Consider the following 27,029-nt stretch of genomic DNA (forward strand, 5'->3'; position numbering starts at 1 on the left):
AAAAAAAAAAAAAAAAAAAGGGAAGAAATGAAAAATTCGGCGCTGTCTGTTGTATTCGTAAGTGCTAAACCACACTTTAGTCGTGCTCGTGGTTAACTCGGTTGGCCGAGTTCGTCCACGACTCGAACGAGGTGTGTAAACAACGGTGTCTAAGCAAACACAATCGCGTGAAAAGGAAAAAGAAAAAAAAGGGGGGGCGGGAGGGAAAAAGAAAAACGAGACGGAGGCGAGTTGAACGACCGATGGAAAACGAAAGAGTGGACTTACCTTCGCTGGGTCAGACTTCTCGGACTCGTCGTTGAAGGTCTGCGAGCCACGGGACATGGTGTTTCTACGGGATGTCGTGGTGCCATCCTGCGAGGGGCGGACAAACTCGATTCTGCCACCCTCGACGACGATGTTCGGGGCTGGTGGGAAATTCTCTGCGTTACCGAGCGGATCGCAGTAGCCCAGCAGCCCGGCTTTCTCCCCGTACAGGGGGTGGATTTGTCTGCAACAGTCGGTAACGACGCGCTGTTGTTAGAGGGTTGCGAGTACAGATGGAGTCTCTATACCAGGGGATGAAACAGAGCATAGCTTTTCGATCAATTGAAAATATACCAAATCACAATCGAGAAAGTCTTGATGTTAAGAGATTCTAATCCTTCCATTAATCAAACACAGCTTAAAATCGTAGATAGTTTTATAAAAATTTGAAGCTTATATTATACTGTGTCATACAGTTTAGCAGTTGCATAGTTCTTATACTCTTAAATACATATAAGAATTAATTGCTAAGCTGTGATACTTAACGTACCAAGATATATTTATTTTTATAACAAGCTACGTTTCTTTTGTATATATGTAGTATTAGTTTCATATATATATATAAATTACATAATACATAATATATAATTATAGTTAGATCAAGGATAAGCCTGGAATTATTCAATAAAAAAAAAAAATTAGAGTAGCTTTCAGAATAGGTTTCAACCTTATCGTAGAATTCGAATACTTTTATGAGTATTTCCAATGGTACTTTTTAATGGTAGACTAAAATTGCTGCAAAAATTAGAGGTGTGCGTGAACTCGAAATATCAGATTCCCGAAAAAGTCGGGATTCTCGAAAGAATCGGGATTCCTGACTGAGTTGGGATTTAGGAAAGGATTGGGAACAAGCTTAAATAATTCGTTAAAGCCCACGCCTTCAACTATACCGAAAGATCGCAGATCTAGGACCATCATTCGAGCAATTCCTTCTGTTACAGCTTTTGGTTTAACAATCTTTCGCGTATCACTTTGTACGTGCGACAAATTTTACATCAGTTTCTTTTCTAGTACATGTTTGGATGCATATGCTTCAAATGGCGTAATAGACTAATAGTATTTGCGTACTTAGTTTTAAATTCATGGTGATAACGTGTCCATTCCGCCTTTGTATCTTTTTTTTTTCCTGCAAATGTTCCCAAACAGAGCTTCTCTTTACCTTCTTCCTTTGCACGACATCTTCTGCACTACTTCCTACTACCACAACTTTACTCTCACTATCACTCGACATTTTTTTTTTTTTTTTAAGATTTTCAATCTCTATTAAATTCTCAAAATTTTCGGGAATCTCGAAATTTTCGGGAACCCGGCTCGTCCCGACCATCGATATTTTTAGGTTCTCGCACACCCCTAGCAAAAATGTATTGCAACGTAACCTGACGATAAAATAATTACTGAAAAATCATTGGTAACACGTGTCTTAGTTTAGAAAACTCCCGAATGTGCACAGGAACACAAATTTTAATTCAGAGAACTGAATGCACGTCATAGTTTCTATATGTGTGTAATTTTGAAATATGGCACGCGAGCTTGCGAGCTATTGTGTTGATACGAATGCACCTGAGAATTGACACAATTCTACACAAATATACAATATAAGTGGTATCACTCTTCTGGATCCTATTGGGAGCATCACTAAACATTCTGATTCCCAAGATTCGACTACTTGCGAAAGATTTGAATGTTATAAAACGTCAAACGTACCTGTGAGTAGATTTTCGAAACTTGCAGGTACACATTTTAGGGTTCAAAAAAAAGGCGACGTCGCAATGTATTCATCATTTCAACGTTTTTATTCGACATGAACTTGAACGTGAAAGTTCATTGACACAATGAACCTGACTTATAAAACGAACTATAAAACAACCCTTAGACACCAAACGTGACTTGGATTGGACTTGAACCTTCCTTCTGATCGCGAATAACCGAAAAGCTACAATTTCCTGGATGAAACTCTATAAAGGAGGTATTGAAATTGTTGTCAGCAACGAATCGAGCAATAAATCACGAGCGAGTGAGCAAACAATTCGAGCGACGTATTGTAAAAATTCGCGCGCGAGTGCGGATAACTCGCGAACGCGACAATTTCGAGGCGATTGATAACGCCACTGAGACGAAAGCTGGTTTCAATCAGGGGACGTTTATCGATGAAAACGGCCGGCTAACGAAATTAAAAAACCGACTCGCGTTTGATCGTCCGTCGCCCGCCGGATTCCTCCGCCTGCTATTTCCCGATAGAACGCTTTTGCACGCGTGTAATTTCCAACTGGTTTAATATTCCATTCGTCCCTGTCCTCGCTGAAGCCAAACGAACCGCGAAAACGCGCCGATAGCTCGACGAAGTTCGAATAGGAAATAAATCTGACCAAATTAGCCAGATTTCTCGAGATTTCTCAAGGCTCGTTGAAATTCACCGGCGAACGGATTCGCTGTGAAGCGTTTCCTCTTTAGGTGAATCAAATAGAAATTATAGATTAGACGACATTCAACAGAAAATTTGAGATAGAGAAACGGTCCTGTTTGTACGAACACTTAATGACGACGTCGAAATCGTAATACTCCAGTATGGTTCAGTGAAATAATTCGAAATATTGTCAATGGTGAAAAATTGTGGCGCGAGTGGTAATCTCAAGCGTGTAACGAACACTAAATCTATTAAATATTCAAGTTCATTAACGATTAATTATTCCAAATGCTCCCTTCTAGGTTTCGTGCACGTACAATAAAATATCGTGATAATCTGGTCTTGCAATAATAAAGTTGTGTCATATAAAATACATTCATGAGTATTTACAAATTTTCAAATATTTTTGTGAACCTGTGTGTGTGTGTGTGTGCAGAGATTCAAATTATTCAAAAAAAAGAACCGTCTAAAATAAAGTCAAAGTAATTAACCCGCAATTTTTCACGGAATTTCGTGATTTGCAAAAATTTTCGTAGATTTGAATAATTTTAAACGCACAAGTCACACATTTTAGTCGCAGCGTTGGTAAAACGAACTCGCGTTAATAATAAAAGCGGTCCATATGAAGCTCCATTATGTGTCGCGTGGAAGGTTTCTTGATGCGGTCGCGACGGGTTAAAACCGCTGCCGTTCCGGCCGATGAAGTAAAAACGTCGGGTAGGAAATTGCATTAACGCTAGTTGAATTTTCAGAGCAGACGCTCGTAACACCGCCGCCGTGGCTGGAAGGACAGTGCGTGCGCAAATCGTGCTTTTGCTGACTTTTACAACGCGAGCACACATGCTCATACACACACACACACTCACATACGACCAAGCAAAAATATTTCACAACGTTGAGTTAACGACACACGTGATACAGTTCTTGCGAACCAATGAGTTTCATTAGCAACGTGTTTCACAACATTCATTTTTTCAATGCGTCTGTCTGTGCATGTGTATCATGGTTCGTTGTATTCAATGAGGTCAGAGTCTGGTAAAACATTGTGAATCATTATTAGAGGATGTTAGAGTGTCTTCAATATGTTTTCTAAATATAGATAAGACGTGGACGTGAATCATTTGAAGCCTAGGAAGTTAAAAATTTGTAATAAAAATACGAGAGATAAAAGGAACGATGTTCTCCGAGATCATCCCGTTTCACAGCGTCGGAAAATTGTTCTTTCATTTTTGAAAATGTTGAAGAACACTAGAAAATTCATACGTGTGGCTAACTGATAAAAAGATTATTTCAATGAGATAAAATGGAATGAACTTTGTAGAATAATAAAATCAATATAGATTCACGGACGTTATTTTTAAAAAAGTTCAAGACGAATAAAAATTTACACGTATGATTGAACTGATGAAAAGAATGATCATTCATTCATTGAGGCAAAGTAGAATAAACTTTGTTGAATAATAAAATCAATAAATTCACGGATCCTTTCGTTCAATCCTGATCCATTCCTATTCTAACAAAAATGATGAAAATTTAGAGCGAATGACTTGTTGATTATCAATAATTCCCTTCTTATTTCACAGTTTTGTCACAACATAAAAGAATGAAACACAAGATTTGGCTAAAGAAAAAAAAAAAAAGAAACACCGAGATACTCGGTAAATTAAACGTTTCAGAAACAAAACTTTGGTAACAGCTTAATCCGGTAAAGGATAAACCTGACGTATCTTTTAATCAGTCAATGTGTACCAGCTCGTGTTTTCTTTTCAAATCGAGGTCAAGTTTGACGTGCCCTACGAGTTACGTAACTGGTACTTCACTCTGCTGGATTGACGTTGAGAGAAAGTTTGAAGTTGCGAGCATTTAACGCGTCATCGAATGAGAAATGTACTTCCCAAACATTTTTATTGAACTAGCGTTCACTCAACCTTTTGCTACAATCCATTCTGACGAATTCTTCTTATATACGAACGTAAACTCCATTTGTTAAATGGACTTCTTGTTGAATACAATTTATTAAAATCGTACACTTTGAAAGTTCACACTCATCCACTCATCCACGTTTTGAGAATTTCATTTCGTTTGCTTGTTGCTTCACCAACATTTCATCAAATTCGTGCAAATAGGCACGATCATTTGATTTGTTTCTTTCGTATCAGAATGTTTTATATAGACAATCCTAATCAATGAATAACAAAATAATTGGCTTATTTATTAAAGTTCCAAATGGGACAACATATTACAACATGTTGAATAAATATGCAATATCAAATGCATTCTTCGTTTGCTTCATGCTCGTTTATTTAATCTTGGACTTTTGGTAATTTTAAACACTCGAAGTGAATGAAATTTCGATTATAAACCGTGCGATCGTGAACTCCATGTAAATTACACGTACTACATCTCTCTCTCTCTCGACAGACAAGTTCATACAAACGAAGTTTCACTGTAACTTTAAGGTCTATTTTTAACACTCATTCGCCCTGATTCTCACGAACGCGGCTCAAGTACATCATAAAGCACTCTGACATCGCCTCTAACGCATTATACGAGTTTTATACGTTGCATTTCAATGCAAGCGAGCGGTTATTGAGCAACCGGAAAACTGACCGACTTAACCGAGCGACTTAAACCAAGCTGGCGCAGCCATTCTGTTCATTATTCGTTCGGAGTTAGGCACGAATAATGCGACGAGTGCATTTGCGTATCGGCGACAGTAATCTTACGAGGGATCGATTTTGATAGAATTGCAAATTGATCCGCTAATGGAGCGTTATCGTACGCCTCTCTGCACGAGAGAGGTCTTCTATTCGAAACGTTTTATTGTCCTGATACAAGAATAGTGATTGACAGACTGAGACTCAGACACTGCACTATCAACCGCATTGAAACACGTACGCTAAAATAAATATTTGCAACAATTCTAAATTATATTAATGTATATAAAGTATATAAAGTATATAAATATTTAAGTATATAAAGTATATAAAATATACTTTATAAAGTATATAAGTTGTAAAGTAAATAAGTAAAGTAAGTATATAAAGTATAAAGTATAGTTACTAAAATATAAAGTATATAAAATTCGAGTGAATCTTTTTAATTTAGATTGTAGATTTAATCGAGTTGAGTATGTTTGTTCAGCGTCGAGGATTGCGTAGCATTGTCTCGTAAAATTACGAACTTTCTCGATGAATTTCGAAAAATGTGTGTAACATTTTCATGTTGCAAGATATTTCCTGTGTATACGATAGAAAATGTACATAAACAATTTACATTTTATAGGCAATAATCTGATAATGGTGAAAATATCGTAATATTAAAATACAGAACACCGCGCGGCGTATTTTTTAAAACAGTATTGCAGTCCATTATCGAATTTTCGCGATATTTGTGAGACAACTTTTTGACAACATCACGATGAAATATTTATGGAAACATGAAACAGAACGGCCGTGCTCCGACGTAACGCAATGAAATCGTAATTTCGCGGACGAGAGGATGAGTAATCGGTTTATCGTTCGACAATTGTGGATTCATAGCTGTTTTAGGAGAACATAAAATCAATAGCACTCTCTGTAATCTGTATATAACCAGATTATTTTACGTTTTTAACGTGGAAAAGAAAGAAACACGAAGGATATTGCTTTTCAAGACGCGTACAAAGCGTACTTTATATCATTTAGACTGGATAATCATAAAAGTCTGCGCCGAGTTTAAATTGACGTGAAATCCAAACGTGATGAGGTGTTCAGCTCTGTCGATTTCAGCTGGAAGTAGAGCAACGAAAAATTGAAGAAAAAATCCCATAAACTTCGCGTTCATCGCCCGAGATGAGGAACATTTTTACGACGCGCGAATTATCATCCACTATCTGTTAAATATTCAACGAACTGCCCATTGAAACGTCGAAACCGAAGTTTCTACCTCAGTGAATAATTCTTTCAAATATTTGAGAGAGAAGAAATATGATATATACATGCACGCGCGCGCGAATAACTAAATTTCACGTTTCAGTTCACGATAACGTACCGTGACATTCGATGAAACTATTTTACAACTGACCTGCTTGCACTAGGTCAACACGAACTGATGAACACAAATAGTGCTGCAAGTTATGCGAACGATGCAACCACGTGAAACGATCGTGCAAATACTTCGCGGAGAATTTCGAGGATAATGCACACGCACATGGTCCATCGAATTGCTAACTGGCTACCGTCCGGCGAAATTTGCAAACGAAGGCCAACAATTTCCATAAACTTTGAATATCGCAGTCGCCTAAAATAAGACTTCCACCAAAAAGAGATTTGTTGACGTACGTTTCACGTTGTCTATGATATACACTGTATGTATGGGCATAAGCACATAAATTAATGCAATATACAGTCCCAATGAATCTTTTTAATTTGATCCCTAATATATACAGTTAATAGATATTGATTATAATTAGGTGACAATAACAAGACTTTATATATCAGATGATAATTATAGTTTATCGAGTTTTTGACCATATTGAAAAGATTTATGCAGACTTTACGAAGCATCGAGCAAACGAACGAAACTTGAAACTAAATTTCATTATGCTAAAAAAATTTAATTCAAATAAAAATAAATAAATAAATTTCTGGAAAAACAATCGTAGATCTTAAAAGGTAAGAAAAATATCAAAGCTTTTAATGGAATTGTTCTAAATAGGCACGGTAGTGAAATTTATCAATGACAAGGAAATTTTAAAAATTACTCGCATGTCTTTCAAACTTTTCCAAGAAATTCCGAAATTTTTCTACGAGTAAGAAATTTCATTTAACTTAAGCATCGTTATTAATTTAATTAACATGTTGCAATTTTATTTAAAAAAAAAAAAAAAAGCGAATTTCACGATCCTCTTTCTTCGAGGAATAATCCACACGTTATCGAAAATCAGCAACATATTTTAATTAGACGGCGGAACGAGTTGGCCTCTAATTACAACTTCGCTTTGCAGTCTCCCGTGTCACGTCGTTTCTACGTTCGCATTGTGGAATTTTTCCCTTTCTTTCTTTCCATTTCTTTCTTTCTTTCTTCTTTTCATTTTTCGATGCTCTCTCGTTGCGCTTACGGAACACACGCTGAGCGAGGGGACAGAGGGAAAAAGCGAGAAAAAACAAAGGAAAGCCACGCGGATGCTCGATAATAAGTGGTTTAGCCGGGGAACACGATGGCGTGGAATCTCTCTCGTTGTCTCACTCTCGTCAGGTGGCGAACAAGAGTTCAGGGAGGATTCGATTCCGTCGCAGTCGACAGAGCCAAGGGCTCGAAATATCACGTGTCGATGAGGAAATAAAATAGGCGTTTCAGTGTGCACGGCGAATGGTTTATTGTGTTGCCAGGCTTATCGAACGTCGAGCCTCTGTCGAGGGGTGAATCTCGGCGAGTACGGAGTGAAACGTACCTACCTCCGCTAAAAATAGAATTTCCAAGAGCACCCTTCGGCAACTACGTACACACATACGGTTTATTAACACTCTGAACACGAATACTGTGAAATTTTAAGTCAGCAAAGAACCAGCCTTTCGACTAATTGAATTAATACAATTACGCGGGTCCCGTTGTTGTTTGATATGTTCCGGCCGATATGAGCCCATCGTATTCGATGTATTCCGGTAAATAACATAATGACAATGTGATTATAGAAAATTAATACGAGAAATGTTACAGACAGCGTCGAGCTCGTTTTGAACACGATTTCAGCAGTGTTTCTGAATCGTGATCCCTTGGAAATTAATACGGGTGACGAAATACGTTGTATGCAAATGACTTTATAACTTTTCCTTTTATGTATATTGTTTCCACGAATTCTATTCACGGTCTCTCGATTGACGTACAATATATCAAAACCCTGCCTTAATGTAGGTCGAAGCATCTCCTCTTCGGGGAGATGAACAGCCCCGACCGTGAGAAACAAAGTCCTCCGGACGGTGCCCAAGTTTTCCAATTAAACCGTGTTTATTACTCGGAGAAAATCGGGGTCGAGGTTTTCCATTCGCATTCAGAGGGCGAGAAAAGGCTGCAACCGCAAAGTAGCTTACCTGGGTGATGGTATAGGACGAGGCTTATCAAGCGCCAGATCCGAGCTCAGAGGCGAATCAGGTCCGCGGACGCTGGAAGCCCTAGACAAACAGAATTATCGTTAGCTCGATTGTTATTTGGAAGCCAATAACGTATAAGGGGGTGCTTTGTCTTACGTTTGTTTATAAGGTCGTTGACCAGTATATGGTACACGTGCAATATCGTGCTATCAGTAGTAGTTATCGTATTTAATAACAGCATACAACACTACCCGATTCTAACCTCTGAACACTAACTTATAACATCTGCAAACATTGTGCAATATTTTGGAGCAATCTCGTGACATAGGCGTCGATATTAAACTAGAGGATCGAGTAGCCTATATGTGACGTGCCCTGCAACATATTCATCAATTTATGTATACGGGAAATGTTACCATAACCTATAGTGTTTATGAACGAAACTTTGATGTAGTTTCGTAGGAACCGCGCCCTTATTGAATTTCACCGGATCAAGTAATCGACACATGGTGTGCTCTAATACATATTAATCAATTCGTACACGATGGGGAATCAAAATAATCTACATATACGCACGTTGTACAAAATTTTGAAGTAATTTCACAATGTCTGTGTATCGTTATTGAATTTCACTGAATCGAGCAATCGACACATACAGTGCAACATACTAATCGATTTGCAAGTACAGCAGAGACCTCAAAATAACGTATATATAATCTACCTACATATTGCGCAAAATTTTCGAGTAATTTCACGACTGTGTTGTTACAAAACGATTACAGGATAGAATAACTGATACACAGTATGCTTTGCAACACGTTAATCGATTCAAGTACAGCAGAAATGTCAAAATAACCAACAATTTATTAACACGTATTGTACTAAATTTTGGGATAATTTCGCGATAACCGAGTCATTATGGAATCATCACAACATAGAACGATCGATATGCGATGTAATTTGCAGTATGTTAATCAACTTACGTGTGCAGGAGATGCATTATTTGTAAACATTTGACAGCGGAATTTTTCTGTCACCCTACACCAAACATGGCGACGCACTAGACTCAGATTTGATCGACGCATGCGCGCACGCTCTAAATTGGGCGCGAAGACTCGTGGAAGCGTACGCAGGCGCACGAGTTTCGAAAGATCTACAATCGATATCCCAGTGCATTATATGTACGTAACTCGAGTTTCTAATTATTACGAAATATCATAAAACGAATTTTTTTACTAATTATGATTCTTACAGTTATGAATGGGTAATATTACAATTTAAGCTACGTATTTATGTAATTTTATGCGGAGTTCAATATTTCCACGAGCCTTCAAACTAAAATCGTCCAAATTATTATAATTACGCTATGAAAATAAAACCTCGGGGATCAATGGTAAATTATTGAGTTTCACCAGATTGAGTAATCAATGATGCGCTCTACTACAAATTAATCAATTCATATAGGATGAAAACTCAAATCTAAGTATGTGCACGTTGTACAAAATTTTCGAGTAATTTCACAATTGTGTTGTTACAAAACGATTAGAGGATGGAATAACTAAAACATGATATACTTTGCAACACGTTTGTCGATTCAAATACAACAGAGATGTCAAAATAACCCACAATTTATTAACACATTTATTAACATTATTGTACTAAATTTTGGGATAATTTCGCGATAATCAAGTCATTACAGAACCATCACGACATAGAACGATTGATATGCGATATTATTTACAATATGTTAATCAACTTACGTGTGCAAGAGATGTATTATTCGCAAATTTTCGACAGCAGAATTTTTCTGTCACACTCCATCAAACATGGCGTCGTACTAAACGCAGATTTGATCGACGCATGCGCACACCCTCCAAATTGGGCGCGAAGATTCGCGGATGCGTACGCAGGCGCGCGGTTTTCGAAAGATCTACAATCGATATCCCAGTTATGTACCATTATGTATACGTAATTAAAGTTTCTAGTTATTATTATTATGGAATATCATAAAACGAATCTCTTTTACTGGTTATGGTTTTTATAATTATAAATGAACGATTAGTTATGAATATATAGTTATGAATGGATGTAGGATTGAAGCCGCGTATTTATGTAATTTTATGCGGCGTTCAATATTTCCACGAGCCCTCAGCTTATTAAATCATCGTTCCAACTGCTATAATTACGCTATGAAAATAAAGTCGCAGGGATCGATGGTAAATTACACGGTATACGGCTTAAATTATTGGAAAACAGGTATCTCCGGTAGACGGGTCAAACGATTATTCTGAGAATAAGCTGTGCAGGATATTCACCCCTCTGTGACGTTACGTGACGACGTCGTTACCGTGCATACGCAAATACTGCGTCGTGGTTATTCAGACGCAGCGATGCGTCAACGGAGACGTCTCGTGAATTTCTTTTTGCCGCAACGTACGCGCGTAATTCGTTGCAGTTGCATAACACTGCGGGAGCCTTGTCCACGCTTTTACGAGCCGTATCCTTTTAAACAACTTTAAAGAAACGGAACGAACCGCGTATCAAGCGTAAAATACATTTTCCCGCGGCCACGCCCTGCTCTTGCTGCAGATTCTATTTTCGTTGCTCTTTCCTCGATCGCCGATACTATAAAACGACAACATTCAACTCGAGCGTCCATTACGACCATGTTACGCAACTGCGAATAACGCGTTTCTTCCCGTATTACGATATTCGTATTTTTTTTTTTCGTCGCCGATGCGACGGGGCCTGATATCGCGAGCCAGCCTTTCGTGAGAGCGTATCGTAACTCAACTTCTGGCGCCTGACTGCGCGGCATAAATTAATAACTCGAACGAACAAACGCGACAACCTCGGCGGCACTTCACGCACAATCGTAGAAATTAATGCTCCGGACGCGTCGAGCGGCAAAAGCGATCGCGTGATCGCACCGATAAAAGTGCAACGCAGAAAAAACCCGCCGCGATCGTTTCGCCGATTCCGTCTTGATCTTTGTTGGGATTACGCAACGATACACCTTCATTTCGTTACCAAGCTTCGATTTGTTTGCGAGCACTCGAATTTATTTATCCGTGAGTAGCTCCGCGCGCTCGCTTCGATGTCGTAATCGAGCGTTCCGCGTGAAAATGATAGTCACGAGGGAACTTATTAGTCCCACGACAGTAGAACTTTCTAATGCCATGATTAATGCGCGGTTTTAGGCAACCCGGACCCTGGACTGAGAAGTTCGACGTGATTGACCGATACCCGGAGCCGCGGTTTCGCGTATCTCATCCTCGAGTCCTCTTAGGATCATACTCAACGATTGGGTAATTACTCGCCGCTGTTGCAAGATAGCCGATAATCCCCAGCAACTTAAAAGCTGTGATTAATCACCGCGTCAACTTGGAACGAATATTTTTTTACGAAACGTTTAACACTCGGCAAAAGCTGCCGAGTATTTTCTACTTGGCAGATTGCATGCCGCATTGCGCCTACTCGCGCGTAAACGTTGCATTTCCCGCCGTTTCGTCCACAAGGGTCGGCGAACCTTTTACCAAAATTGCATTGTTACGAGCCGATTTGGAATACCGCACTCCCTATTTATTCCGTTTTCCATCAATATTACGCATAATATTGATCGGCTTTGTTAAGCAAATAAAAAAAAAAAACAACATGAGAAACGATGCTGAAAGTAAAGCACCGTTGCGATATTATGTTATAAACAAACGGCGGAGTTTCATACATTTCCACAGATATAACGTTCGTTACTTTAAATAGAATCTAAACAGAAAATTGTTTCACGTGCTACGTATTGCAACTGAAATGTGGATCTTCAAAAGCAAATTCATGCATTTGAAAATGTATAATTAAAACAGTACCCAAGTGAAAAATTGCTGAACGCTTCAAATTTAATTTGGAAAGCTGTGCCGCACTTTTACAGGGAATTTTACGCGCATCCCGTGCAATTTTCAAATGTTTCGTAAATATATTGAAACCTTCACTCTGTATTTCAACTGGTGTCGAGTGTGTCTTTGTACACTGTGGCAGTTACAAACCACTCGACGATTGCATCCACCGCGTGCAAACCTTTCTCTTCTCCAACTCCAGGATTCACCGGACGAAGACAATCCGCGACTTCTCAGCTTCCAGCTGCTTGGACAGTTATTCTCGTGATTAATGCCACCGCGACGAGGGTAAATATATTTCAACGTAATGAAAGAGAAAGACGAGATCCTCCAGCTAGATTTCCAGTCGGAGTGGAGACGTGCAATTACGAGGTACTGGCTAATTAATAATAATCATCCGCGGATCACACCCGTGATAAAGCCTGCACATTATCGCGGATTTCAGCCGAACCAGCCGTTTGTAATTACGTCCGCCTTTGAAAGTGGCGAGCCGGGCACGTTTATACGGTTAACGCATATTTATCTCAATTAAAATACCGTTCTGAAAACGTCTGCGACTGCTTGCACACAGCTAGGCGCCGTCGTTAATCAATTAAGAAGCGAAACCGTGTACAGGATGTATCTGTAATTAGGCTCGTTCGATTGATTCCGCGAGAAAGAACTCGTTCGTTTGAACGATCGTCTGTCGAACCACTTTTCTGTCGTTTGTTTCATTGATTTTGACGTCGTCTGGCAGGATGATCTTTGGATAATCCTACGTTTCAAACGTCAATCAGAGAACAAAATCGGAATGATCTTGTTGTCAGTCTTTCTGTGATTTGTCGCCAAAAGTCGATTTCGAATGGGAACTGACATCAGGATATCAGGAATGATTGACCCATTTGGTTTATTGATTACTTAATTAATCGATAATAAATTCGTAACTTTTGGCGAACTATTGAGGTGGATTTTTACGTAATAATTTTTACGTAATATAAAATACGTAAATAAAGATTTGTATATGTTGTCGTACTACAAACGTTAGCCAAGGTCGCTAGAAAATTCAGTTTATTTTTTAATTACGAAACGAAGTGCAAACGAAAGAGAGAATCCAAAATTATCCACTAGTAGTTTCTCGTCCGTATCGAAAGCAAAAAAAAAAAAAAAGAGAGAAAGGAAAGTAATCAGCAATTTCATCGATGAACGTTTCAAAAATTGAAACCGCTGTTCTCCGCGATTTTACACAGTCTCCCTCCCACCATGCAATTCAAATATCGATCCAATCAACAACGAAAGTAGTAATGAAACCGAGTAATGAAACACACGTTGCAGTTAAATGGAGAACGAATCAATTGGGTTCTGTTTGGTGTTAATAAACAGCAAGGAAAGTAAGAACATCGGGGCGCAAGAAGAAGGAGAAACACGTGTACGAACGTACATGCATATGTGCAGAAGAATCGAGTTAAAAATGTTCGCGCTGAGAAGAATTGAACAGCTGCGCGTAGTCGCCGTGTAATTGGCAAAAAACGGGCCTGCGTCCTGCGAGTTTCATTCAGAGTCGCGCGCGACATCATTATCTCTTCGTTGCGTGTATATTGAGATATATTTCGAACGTTGCGTCGCTGTCGAGATTTTCATTTTCACGCATGCCGCTTTTTCGCTGGTGGAAGGAACGAAACAAGAAAAAAAGGAGAAAGAAACGTATCGATCCGTGGCGAGCACGTCGGCTGCGACGTGAAGTTTCACGACAACGTTTTCGCTTTAACGACGAGTCTTCTAATTAATTTAACAATCTCCGGGGAAAATTTATCGCGGACGTTTCATGGCGAAGCGCAGACGAGTTGACACGGCGAAACAGACGGCGTTCCGTGAAACGTCGGTGCCATTTTTGTGAAATGGAAACTCGTGTAAATTACACACAATAAACGCGGAGCGTATCCGCGTTTATTATTCACTTCGTAAACAGCAAGGATTATTCCTCGCATTCTCTGCGCTTCGCTGACGACCGTTGTTGCAACTGTTTCCAACTTTTTTTTCGCTGGAGGAATGGTCTAAACGTCATCTCTTTTAATTGAGTCGATGCTCGCTAAGCTTGGACAAATATCAAAGGATGAAGTAAAAATGGTTCAGAGAGTATTACAATTTACAGTGCAGATGTAAAAACTTCGGGTCTGGTAATTTTAATTTCGGAGAAGTTGTCGTGAATATGAAACGATGATACGCTAGACATAAATTTTCTCGTTTCTCGTGTGATAAATTTTGTAAAATTGAAATTGAAACTGACTGCCTTTTTTGTTAAAAAAATACAGGTGAAATGCGTGTGGGGAGGGGGGAAATATTATAAATTAAGCCAACTGATATTTTAAGGTTTCAGGGGTTTCAAAGTTGAAGAGATGAATTTCGTTCGAATGCAATTCGAGAGGAAATAAAAACCTACGGCTAATATACAGAGAAATTGCGAACAGGGAGATTGCGAATTTTTTCAAGAAATTAAAAAGGAAAAGCTGTCCTCCCGCTTGATACTCGTTCGATAGCTTTTCGATTTTCCTCAGTCATCGATCGACCGTGTTCCGTGCGACGCGAAAATATCTCCTAAAGGTATTTGCATTTCTCCGGGGGCAGATGTTAGTTTCGCACGCGGTATACTCCGTAACGGCGTTCGCGCACGAAATAAATAAAATAGCGAATCACTGTCGAGCCAGTCAATAACTTCGCTCGCGCATACATATGTACATACAGGCGTGTCTATCAGTCCCTTCCGACGTTTCTATCGGAACTCCGCTCGCTGACAAAATAAAAATCCAACGTGTTCGTGATTGAAGTAAAACATCGCTCCCAACAGGAAACAGCGTAACAGCGTAAAAACCGGCGAAACTCGTGTATCAAATTTTCGATCTCAATCCGCTGTCATCAGACTTGACGGCGCTGAATCGGCATGAAAGAAATCACGAAGCTGAACGATTCGTAAACGTTTGATAATCGACATAAATTATCAAAGACAGGATTGATCGACCGATATATTTTGTTCATTGGCTGCGGCAGCTGGAATGAACGAAGCAACGAAAATTGAACTGCTTGAAACTTCATCGATGAAACTGAATTAAATTTTATTAATGAAATCAAGTTGTAACCACAGGTGACAAGTGTGTGAAAGATCTATTCAAAGATCTATTACGAAACTATCCTGGCAAGAAAAGAAAGGTGATCTTAAAATGACAATTGGATGTTACAAGATCCAAGCGAGAAATTTATTCAGAGGGGGGAGGGGGCAGGACAGAAGAAAGAAAAGAGTGTGGAAGAGCTCGTTCATCCTTTTGCAGGAGCGACTGACAGACCGCCCGAAGCATTTTCATCAGACGTACCTTTCCACCTCTTTTAATATCTCCAGCCGCGATCAAATGTGAACCCTCCCCCCTCCCCCCCCTCCCACTCCCTTGTTGAAGTCGTTTTAATTAAAATCGACAGGAACTTCGAAACGTTATGAACTCGCGCATCGCTGAACCCTGTCGCTTCGATGTTTGCCGTTAAATGTTCCGGCCAGGTATTAATCGCTCTGGGGCATTTTCGTTGGAATGATCGGTCGCCACTGTTGAATTAAAGGAAATTCAGAGCCAACGTGTATTATCTCGAAGAACGAAACAGAGGGGACTGAGGGAAAATGAGGGGCGATGGGAGTTTCGCGACTTGACAAATGTTTTGGTAGCGGAGAGGTGAAACTAAAGTCGAGGAACGCAGTGTGGTTAGTTTGGCCTATTTTTAACGAGCCTCTTTTTTTATTTTTTGTCTCTGGAAAAGTAAGAAAATCGGGGGAAATTATTTGTCCACGACTCAACGAACATTAATAGTGGAAAGCCGAAATAATTGGGCGAAGAAGTCTCAAAACCAAACACCGAATCGGATTCGCAAGAAACGCCACTAAAAAAACAACGGCTCTCCAACCACACATCCATCCTAACGGTTGAAACATACGCTATACTAGAAGAAGACTACAAGAAAACAAATACCAATCAGCGGTAATCTACACAGAGTCCTTGACTTCGATAAACGCGATAACAAACACCAATACCACGAGAAAGCACGAAGTCATACAAATGGTTCAGGAAACATACACCGAACTTACCAATGACCATAAACAAATGATAATCACCTGGATCCTGTCACACCAAGGAATCGAAGGAAACGAAAAAGCCGACTCCTTAGCCAAATAAGCAACAACAGACCGAAGAAAAGAAGCAAACATCCCAATCCCACATCAAGACCTACTAGCTTCAACGACCAAAGCGGAAAGAGAAGAATGGAACAGAATTTGGACTACGACAAATAGTACGACAAATAGAACCAAAATACACGACATAGCATACCATTTCTGCCAAAAAATACCAAACAACAATCTAAGCAGAAAAGAAAGGATAACTATGACTAGACTTCGAATCGGACACTCCAAGATCACACACGAATATCTCCTAATCAAAACAGAATCACTTTTCTGCAACACCTGCAACCAAACAAATCACTATCCAACACTTGCTACATGAATGCAAAGAATACCGAAACATAAGAAATAAATACGGATTAAACGAAAACACGGCTCTAACCTGCCAGAAACAACAAAAAAAACGTTATCAACTAAAGGAGACCCAACTACTAGATCAGTTATAAAGAGATAATTCCAACACGTCGCTAAAGACCTCGTAGTCGATGCGACTCTAAACCCCCATATAAAAAAAAAAAAAACTGTCTCAAAACTCCAAGAAGCTCTTGTCACAGAGAAGCTGAGAAAATCGAGGTTACAATTTTTCTCTCTTATCGAACAATTTATCAATTTAAGTGGACCTTTTTTTTTATCTTGGATAAAATAAAGAAAACTGGGATTTGAAGCGAAGGGTAAAAGTAAAGAAGCAACTGGCGTCCTTTGCGAAAAGGAAAGCGGAAGCCGCCGGGCGTTTTAACGTCGCTGGTTTTATCGCGCGATCCATTCGTCGTTCCGCGAGGCATTTGCCTTTCCCTGCGAACCACACCGAGAAGTTTTTACCGAGCCGAGGAAATCTAGACGACGTTGGATTCGCGCAAAACGTGCAACGAGCAGCGGGGCGTACTTGCCGGCTCTGTGAAGAAACGACAGCTCCAGGCCCTGATTTAATAAGCCTGCCGACGAGAGAGCACCTCGCGAAGTTTGCCTTTCAAACGAGCGCCAAACTTCTCCGAAGAGAAGGGACCGAGGCTCTCCAGGAGTCCAACGAATGCAAAGATCACATGTCACACGTGGTGGAACTTTGGAGGAAGTTCAGAAAATAATGAGACAAATAATTGATCAAAACTGTGACTGATGACTGTTCCAAAATTTTGCAACTAGTGAGATTGGAGTTTTGTTAGCCAACTCATCATTCAGAGACCGATCGAAAGGGAGCACAAAATTTTTCTTTTTATGGGGGTTTAGATATTAGTCGCATCGACTATCTCTAATTATCTCTTTATAACTGGTTTAATAGTTGGGTCTTTAGGTAGTTGATAACGTTTTTTTTTTTTTGTTGTTGTTTCTGGCAGGTTAGAGCGGTGTTTTCCCGTTTAATCTGTATTTACTTCTTATGTTTCGGTATTTTCTGCATTCATGTGGCAGGTATTGGGTGGCGATTTGTTGATCTTGGAGTGTCCGATTCGAAGTCTAGTCATAGCTATCCTTTCTTTTCTGCTTATATTGTTGTTTGGTATTTTTTTTTTTTTGGTAGAAATGGTAGGAGCACAAAATTATTATCAACTTACACTGATCTTCCAAAATTTCTAAGAAGAATGTACACGCTTTCTAGCTTGAGCCCGTAACGTAACCCAAAGCTCTAACAGAGAGACAACTCAAGATGTAATAATATCTGAGAAAACAAGACAGAGAGCTCTGGTCAAACGTGGAAGTGATGCAAGACTTGGGAGTAACCAAGTATTCCAGAAACAGAAGCGTCGGTCGTGTCGACGTTCCGGTAGGTGTATAATTCGTTCTGCAAGCAACGCCTCAACACTGTGCCTCCCGTGGACGCTGAAACTTCGGCTACGAAAACAGACTTTGTCCGACCGGAGAGACAACGTGAGAATCGCAACATCTGAAACAACTGACACGTACCACAATGGCGTTCGAACCACCCCGTCGTTTGGATAAATTACAGCGTGTGTCGCTGTTGTAATTCTTCCTCGTTAAATCATGACGCAACGCGATCAAACCCCCAGTTACGCAAGCAAAACAACCATACATCCGGTTTCAGTTGTTCGGTTCCGCGTGAGTAAATAAACAGCCGCGGTTAAAAATCTGACCGCGAGCGAGCCTCGCGTATCGAAATTAAGTCAGAAAATGGAAATCTGAACTTCCCGACCGCAGCGTTTGTTGCGTAATTTATATTTGCGCACGCTGTTAAGCGGTGAACACCGAAACCGCGACTGTTGCATTTCGTTTCGTGGAAACTCTCGCGTTTATAAGCAACAAACTCTCTCGGGTTTGCTGATCGCGTGGATATCTCGCGGAATGAAAATTATTTGACGCAACTTTTACTCGAAATGGGACTTGAATGGAAAATCACGTTTCTTCCTCTCGCAACGAAATTACAGTTGATATTCTTTCTTTAATACGTTTCGTGCACTTTTTCCAGCTTCAAATTTTCTATGAATGCAACTAAAAAGTCCGCAGTCTGACAATTACTAACAGTGAACTGCTGACTTTCAGTGTGAAACAGTTAGCAGACTGTGAATGTTCATGAAAATTCATAAATTTTTGAGGATTTGTTCAATTAGGAAGACGGAATATTATTATAGAGAACAGTATACTTTATATACATTGAATTAATAATACTGGTGATAATATTAATAATAATTGTAACTTATACTTTAAATAAATATTATATTAATATATAACTATAATTATACTGTAAATAAATATTATATAAATATATAATTTAAATAAATATTATATTAATATATATACAATTATATTTTAAATAAATGTTATATTAATATATATATAAAATTATACTTTAAATAAATATTATAAATAAATATTATATTAATATATATATAATTATACTTTAAATAATTACTATATTAGTATAATTGTACTTTAAATAAATACTATATTAATATAATTGCACTTTAAATAAATATTATATTAATATATATAGTATATATAATTATACTTTCAATATATATTTTATACATCTTGAGCATTCTGTGCAACTTTGTATTTCGAAATTTCATATAAAAAGACAAAAATCTGCATATTTTTATCAATTACAGAGAAAGAAGATCGAACTTTGAAACCGAGATCGAACTTGAAATCAAAGAAACTAATCTGAAAACCAGCAATCTCGGAACTTGAAACGAACCATCCCAAGATTAGAGGATCCACCACGAGACCGAGAAACTTGGTCTATGGGTTCGTGACAAAAGCAGAACTTTCCAAAGACTTGCATCTACACACACACACACACACACACACACACACACACACACACACACACACACACACACACACACACACACACACACACACACACNAGAATCAAAGTTTTTGTTCCAAACGATCCGGAATATCTATCCGCCGTCAGAGCTGTTCAAAGAGAATCCACATTCAGCTCCACGTCGCTGAATTCAAAGCGTACTGTGCTTCCTCCTCTAAGAATTTTGAGCGACACGAGCGTGCTTTACGACACCACGTACGCGATTTAGGTACCGACTTTCACGATCGCGGAACGGTTTTCGTGGTTCAACGTTGCCTCGAATGACACGGCTATGGCCTGGTGACCACCGGAGGTCAAGATTTTACGAGCCACGTCGTAGAACGCAGCCGTTTCCATGGCTTCAGGGTACTAAAATTCGAATTTCACGGCTAAGAGATTCCTTCCTGGCGGAGTTTAGCGACACTGGCGTCGTCCAATAGTGGCGTCGCCAGCTATTTTCTGAATTACTAACTATCACTCTGCTGTTGAATATTTTCTATCAGCTTCTGAAGTCAGTCTGTTCGTAGAGATGCGTGTATATTTGGCGACATTTGCGAGGTTATCTCGTATAGTGAAATATCATCGGACGATACATTGGAACATTGTACAGTGATAAACGTCATAGTCAGTCTGAATACGAGTTTCTATTACGATTGTGTGTGTGTATATATATATATATGTATGAATGTCTACGTGAACGAAAAATCACGATTACGATTGTATAAATCAAACGAGTTTGCATAAACGAAGTTTTACTTTAAATCAAGTGGATGTCTACTTTACGACTTTGAACGAAAAGTCGCGGACAATAATCTTCTTTCATATATAAAATTAAAGAAGAAAAAAAGACACTTAAAATAAGAAAACTCCATTTCTGAATTATTTGATCTGATCGTCAACTTCCACTATAGCTATTACAGTTGATATGAACTCCATATCAAAGACTCATGGGCAATAACATTCTTTCATATATAAAAATTCAATAAATGACCATTTAAAAAAAAAAATACTCGAAATGAAAAAATTCCATTTCTCAATTACTTATCTGATCCTCAACTCGATACGAACTTCATATATAGAGTCACAGACAACGACCTTCTTTCGTATATAAAAATTCAACAAATGGTCATCTTTAAAAAAAAAACACTCGAAATGAAAAAAACTCCATTTTTAAATTACTTATCTGATGATCAACTTGACATGAACTCCATATCAAAGAGTCATAGACAATAATGTTATTTCATGTGTAAAAATTCAACAAATGATCATCTTTTACAAAAAAAGAAGAAAAAACACTCAAAATGAAAAAATTCCATTTCTGAATTACTTATCTGATTCTTAACTCGATACGAACTTCATATATAGAGTCACAAACAATGATCTTCTTTCGTATATAAAAATTCAACAAATAACCATTTAAAAAAATAAAAAAAAAAACACTCGAAATGAAGAAACTCCATTTCTTAATTACTTATCTGATCGTCAACTTGATATGAACTCCAAAGAGTCATAGACAATAACTTTCTTACATGTATAAAAATTCAATAAATGACCATCTTTTACAAAAAAAGAAGAAAAAACACTCGAAATGAAAAAATTCCATTTCTGAATTACTTATCTAATCCTCAACTCGATACGAACTCCATATATAGAGTCACAGACAATGACCTTCTATCATACATAAAAATCCAACAAATGACTACTAAATGTGACTTACTGAAAAAAAAAAAAAAAAAAAAAAAGAAAAGACATTCAAAATGAGAAACTAATTGTGAGTTATTTATCTGATCGTCCACTAAAAGTCATTGCGATAGCTGATACGAACTCTAGATACACAACTGTAGACTTCAGTCTACAAATCGTAGAAAAATCGAGGAACGAAATATTTCTATCTTGAGGCTCGTCGTATATTTGAACGCGATTACGCGATCAAGACGGCGACAATTGTCGGCAACGTGGCAACCTACATTACCGCGTCCGCCTTTATTATTTACGACGCGACGATTTCACGACGTTAAACTTTCGTCAGCCGACTGTCAACAATGATAATTCCAGGCCGTTTCTCCTCGCTGGCAGAAGCTCGACAGAGTAACAGAGCAACTGTTGGGTATTTGCGGTTGTTTTCAGAGGAAGATATTCTGTTACAAGCCAGAGGCGGACGAGATCACGAAGCTGCTAATGCACCAGTATCCGACACCGACTTCATTCGAGAAATATGCGCCGAGGGTGTACCGTTACCGGTTGTCGTCATCGTCGTCGTCGTCGTCGTCGTCGTCGTCGTCGTCGCGGATTATGCAATGCAAAATGAACGAAGAAACGAAAGAGACGTTCCATCTCTCTTCCCACTGTCTGTTCGATAGTTCGTTCTCTCTCTCTTTCTCTGCCGTTACGCGCCGCTGATTAAACGAATGTTCCAAGAAATTAAATTACTCTCCGGGTTCCGAAGAAAACCGATACCGAGAGTCCTCCGACAGTCGAGCCCTCTAACTATCGACTTTTATCGTTGATATTCTCTCTCTCTTTTTAATCCTGAGTTGCGTAAGAACTCAGCTGTGCAGCTGATCAATCTTTGACGTTTGAAAAATTATGCCGACTGTGAGCAGAAATACTAAACGTTCGTTGAAATAATCGAAGCTCTTCGGCTTCCGTCCTTTATTTTTCTGGCGTTCTTTTTAGTTATTAAAACTGTGGAACTGATTATAACAGGAAGTAAATATACGAGCAGGTTCATAAGTTGTTCGAATTGCGGATTAATGAACTTCTGTATAGGAAGTGGTATTGTTCTGTTGGAAAATCCGTTGCTGCAACACAGGAGAATAAATCGATGCCGATGAATATAACATCTCTCTCGTGGCTCGTGAAATTTCGTCAATAACTTTTATTAATTCAAAAAGATTTTAATCTGTCACACAAGCGAACTAATTTCTACTTAGAATAATTTGCAATGTACTTAAGAGTAACTTCAAGTATTTCCATTCCATAATTGATACATCGTTCGAAATATTTCGCTACAAAAATAAGTATCTTAACCTCTTGCGCTGGCAACTGGGTTCGCGGACCATAACGAGTGACCAAACCCGTATACAATAACTCGTCACCTTTTTGAATTCATCGGTATATCATTGAACAGAAATTATTGAAAAGTAATAAATTTATTATGTTTTGCCTGGTTTATATTTAAAACTGAGAAAATATTGCAAATATTCTCGACGCACGTCATTCCAGCGCAAGAGGTTAACGATACAACATCAGCTTAATCGCGGTATCAATTGTTTTTAAATATTTCGCTGAATCTCCGAAAAAAGAGAAAGATTCTCTTTTTTTTTTTTATTTTTCATCTAGCCTCAAGCAACATCGCACATCACCGTCATCTGGCACGCATTTTTTTTCCCTCCTCCACGGAAGGCGTTCTTCCTATCTTTTTTCTTTCTTTTTCCACGACCTCATCAAAGAGCTCGAAAACCAGTCGGCTCGGTTTAAGTTACAACATTGTGGGCGCGAAATACATAACTCGCCTTCCCGGTGGCCATTTCTATTTCGCCATGATTTCCAACCGACCGGACGTAGTTGCATTTTTCACAAGCGGGAACAGCGCATGGTCGACAAATTAGGTTCCACCGGGAATGAAATTTTTCGTACTGTCACTTCCTCGTCGTCTCCTCTTCGTTTCGGGTCACGTACCTTTCTCACCTTCTTTCGCCGCCATTCTCCTTCGTACTTCCCCCCTCCCCCCTCTGTCGACAAATTCCGTCCTTTTTCTCGCGATCTAATCCTGCAGGATTATTCTGTAGCGGTGACTTTAGCTTTGCTCCTCCGAGCAGATAAAATCCGAGTTAACAGGTTTATTACGTGAGAAAAGTTCGCTCGAGGACTTTCGCGTTATTTAACGAATATTTATTGTGTTGGTATTTTGATATTTATTATTTTACTTTTTATATTTATTATTTTATTATTTATTATTTTATTTTTTATATTTTTTATTATTTATTATTTATTGTTTTATTTTTGATATTTATTATTTTATTATTTATTATTTATTACTTATTATTTATTATTTTATTTTCATATTTATTATTTTATTATTTATTATTTATTGTTTTATTATTTATTTAATATTTATTATTTTATTTTTGATATTTATTATTTTATTATTTCTGTTCCATGGTATCAATAATATGTAACAGAAATGATAGATGATATAACCGATCTTGAATACGTATCAAAATATTTTACGCATAAATCGTTATAAATAATTAAAATAAATTTCTCTTTCTTTCTAAACAGGGGTCAATATTAATATTCGTATTTTTCAGGCAATTGTAAAAAAAAAGAAACATCTGAAAACCAAACATATGGTTCTAGTGTCAATATATTGTGTTGGATCAAAGGAATGATATACATAGACAGGAACGAACAGAATCATTCTAGGGACAAGGACACTGATTATCTTCTTTTCAAAAAATACAATTGTGATCTTTTACATTTTTCAAAATTTCAATTGTTATTTTTCATCGATATTCAATTGATACTCTACGGAGAACAATTGTGTGATATTTTATTGCTTCTATTGCGATTGTGTGACATTTAATTGCTTGATACATTGAACAAGAGCAACAATCTGGCAGCATTATTCTACGACAGGGATTTTAGTTTTCTTCTTTCAAAACAATAGAAGCTGTTCGTGTTTCTACAGAGAATTTCAATTGTTATTTTTCATGGATATTCAATTGACACTTGGAGAACGATTGTGTGATATTTTATTACTCGACACGTTGAAGAAAAGGAACAATCTGGTAGTATTATTCTACGACGAGGACTTTAACTTTCTTTCGAAAAAAAATCTGACTTAGAATCTGTCAGTAATTTCTATTAGAACAGAAACATAGAATTCCAATTGTTTCTGAATTGGACAATTGGAGAACGATTGTGTGATACTTTATTACCTCGATACGTTGAACAAAAGGAACAATCTGGCAGTATCATTCTACGACTTCCTTTAGAATTGACAGCCCTGTTTCGTTTCGTGAGAAAAGTTGATTCTTTCGTTGCAAGGCAATTCCACTGTTCGTGACATCGAGGATTGCAATCCCGATTTCTATGAATATTCGATATTGGTACTCGGCGAACGATTGTGTAACGTTCTAGTTAATACATCGGCAGAGATAATAGTGATAGTTATTGGGCACTTAAAACGACAACGCTTACTTACGGCTCTGTTAAGTCTCCGTAAAGGCGCGCGTATAACTGTCGGTTTCTCTTACCTGCAACAGAAAGGGGGGCAAACGTTATTTCACATGGCGCTCGCAAATTGTAGAAAAAGAAATCATCGATAAAACGATAAAACTTTCGCTGAAACGGTTTTAGTGCTTAATCGTGCGATATCTCGAACCATAAGGAAACAACCGCGAATTATTCGCGAGTCATCGAATTGCAATTTATCTCGAACGTTATCAAACGAATGAAAAATCGGAGAGGAATTTCACTGGAGAAAATTCACTCGACTATAGTTGAGAACCTCTCAGCGAAATATTGCAATTGTGATCGATGATTGAAATGTTTTGTTGCATTTGTAGCCATAAAGAATTTATATATTCATATAGATAAGCGTAATGTACGAGTTACGTCAGTATCATGATTCTTCATCGATTTTATTTTCAACAAAATATTAAAATCGAGGAATAGTGTTCGAATATTTTTATTAACAATTCATTTTTATTTCTTGCGAACAAACTTTACATTTTAGTTAAAATATTAAAGGTACGTTGCTATCATTGATATTTTCATTTGATTTTACTTTACAAATAAATTATGATATTAAAATCTATGAATAGCGTCCGAACATTTTCACGAACAACCGTGGACGATGTTCTACCGTTTTAAATAAATTTTACACCACGATTATTCATAAGTTCTTGTGTCCCAAAATGCATCTGCATGTTGCTACTACGATCCCTGTCCAATCTTATTTTAAACAATCTGTTCAATCTAATCTAATTCGACAAAGTTCATTCACTTTCGTTCAATCTCATCTTTTCAAAGGACTCTCTACACTTGAGTTATTAATAATTCAAGCACCAAGAAGGCACAATCTTATTTTAGGCAAACCATTAAAATCCAATGACAGCCATGTTTGATCCGTGGCTGCCATTTTCAGGCGATACTAATAGCCAGGGGGATGCTTTATAATTAGCTCATTATCACCAGGACTACCAACAACTAAAGTAGAACATTTGCAGCAAATAAATTAAAGTGCATGAAAAGGTTAATAATACACAAGCTTCTATTAATATATTTGATTAAAAATCACTCGATTATCTAAAAATGCACTGTTGTAAACATATATGATTGCCACAGGAACTATAAAAATTAATCATTCTGACCACTTTGGTAATATCGTCAAAAAAATTCACATAGAACGTCATCAACAGTTTTACAACTCGATTGTCTAAAAGCACGCTGTATATATTTTATAAATATAAAATTACCATAGGAAATTATGAATTAGTCATTTTGACCATTTTGGTAGTGCTTGAAATGAAATGCAAGTACAATTCGCATAAAACGTCACCAATCCAGTCGGATTAATATTATCTGTTCCCCTAAGCTGAAGCTGGCTGAAAGCTGTCGCCTTAATGATAATGCCACCAATGAGTCGCGAGGCCCCGAGTATTACACGCTTATTGCCATCCGGTAGGCTGTAGCCTCTGCTTTATGGTCCCCGTTTGCCCTTTAAAGGGCCCATCGTGAAAGGGCGTTAACTCGCTCATGAAACCGAGTCGTATCGTTTCGATTCGAGTCGTCAAAGTGCTTACTTAGCCTTAAGTGGCTCGGCTACGGCCAAGTAATTGGAACGACGCGAAAATTTCACGAAAGAAAGAGATTTCTTTGTCCGCGGAAAATTCTCTGCATT

General features: G+C 38.1%; 1 protein-coding gene across 1 annotated transcript in view; it reads right to left on the reverse strand.

Annotated features, from left to right (window-relative positions):
* Nucleotides 1-26,267, reverse strand: part of LOC122531693 — a 187,601-nt gene extending 161,334 nt beyond the window's left edge. Inside the window, exons 1-4 of the mRNA XM_043659812.1 lie at nt 26,195-26,267; nt 25,329-25,380; nt 8,782-8,862; nt 44-490 (exon numbers count right to left, since the gene is read on the reverse strand). Coding sequence (XP_043515747.1) covers nt 44-490; nt 8,782-8,862; nt 25,329-25,380; nt 26,195-26,267 — 653 coding nt within the window. The remainder of the gene's footprint in view (nt 1-43; nt 491-8,781; nt 8,863-25,328; nt 25,381-26,194) is intronic.
* Between the last annotated feature and the right edge of the window lie 762 nt (nt 26,268-27,029).

Source organism: Frieseomelitta varia, unplaced genomic scaffold (genome assembly GCF_011392965.1).
Source record: "Frieseomelitta varia isolate USP_RPSP 00005682 unplaced genomic scaffold, Fvar_1.2 scaffold_411, whole genome shotgun sequence".
NCBI classification, from domain to species: domain Eukaryota; kingdom Metazoa; phylum Arthropoda; class Insecta; order Hymenoptera; family Apidae; genus Frieseomelitta; species Frieseomelitta varia.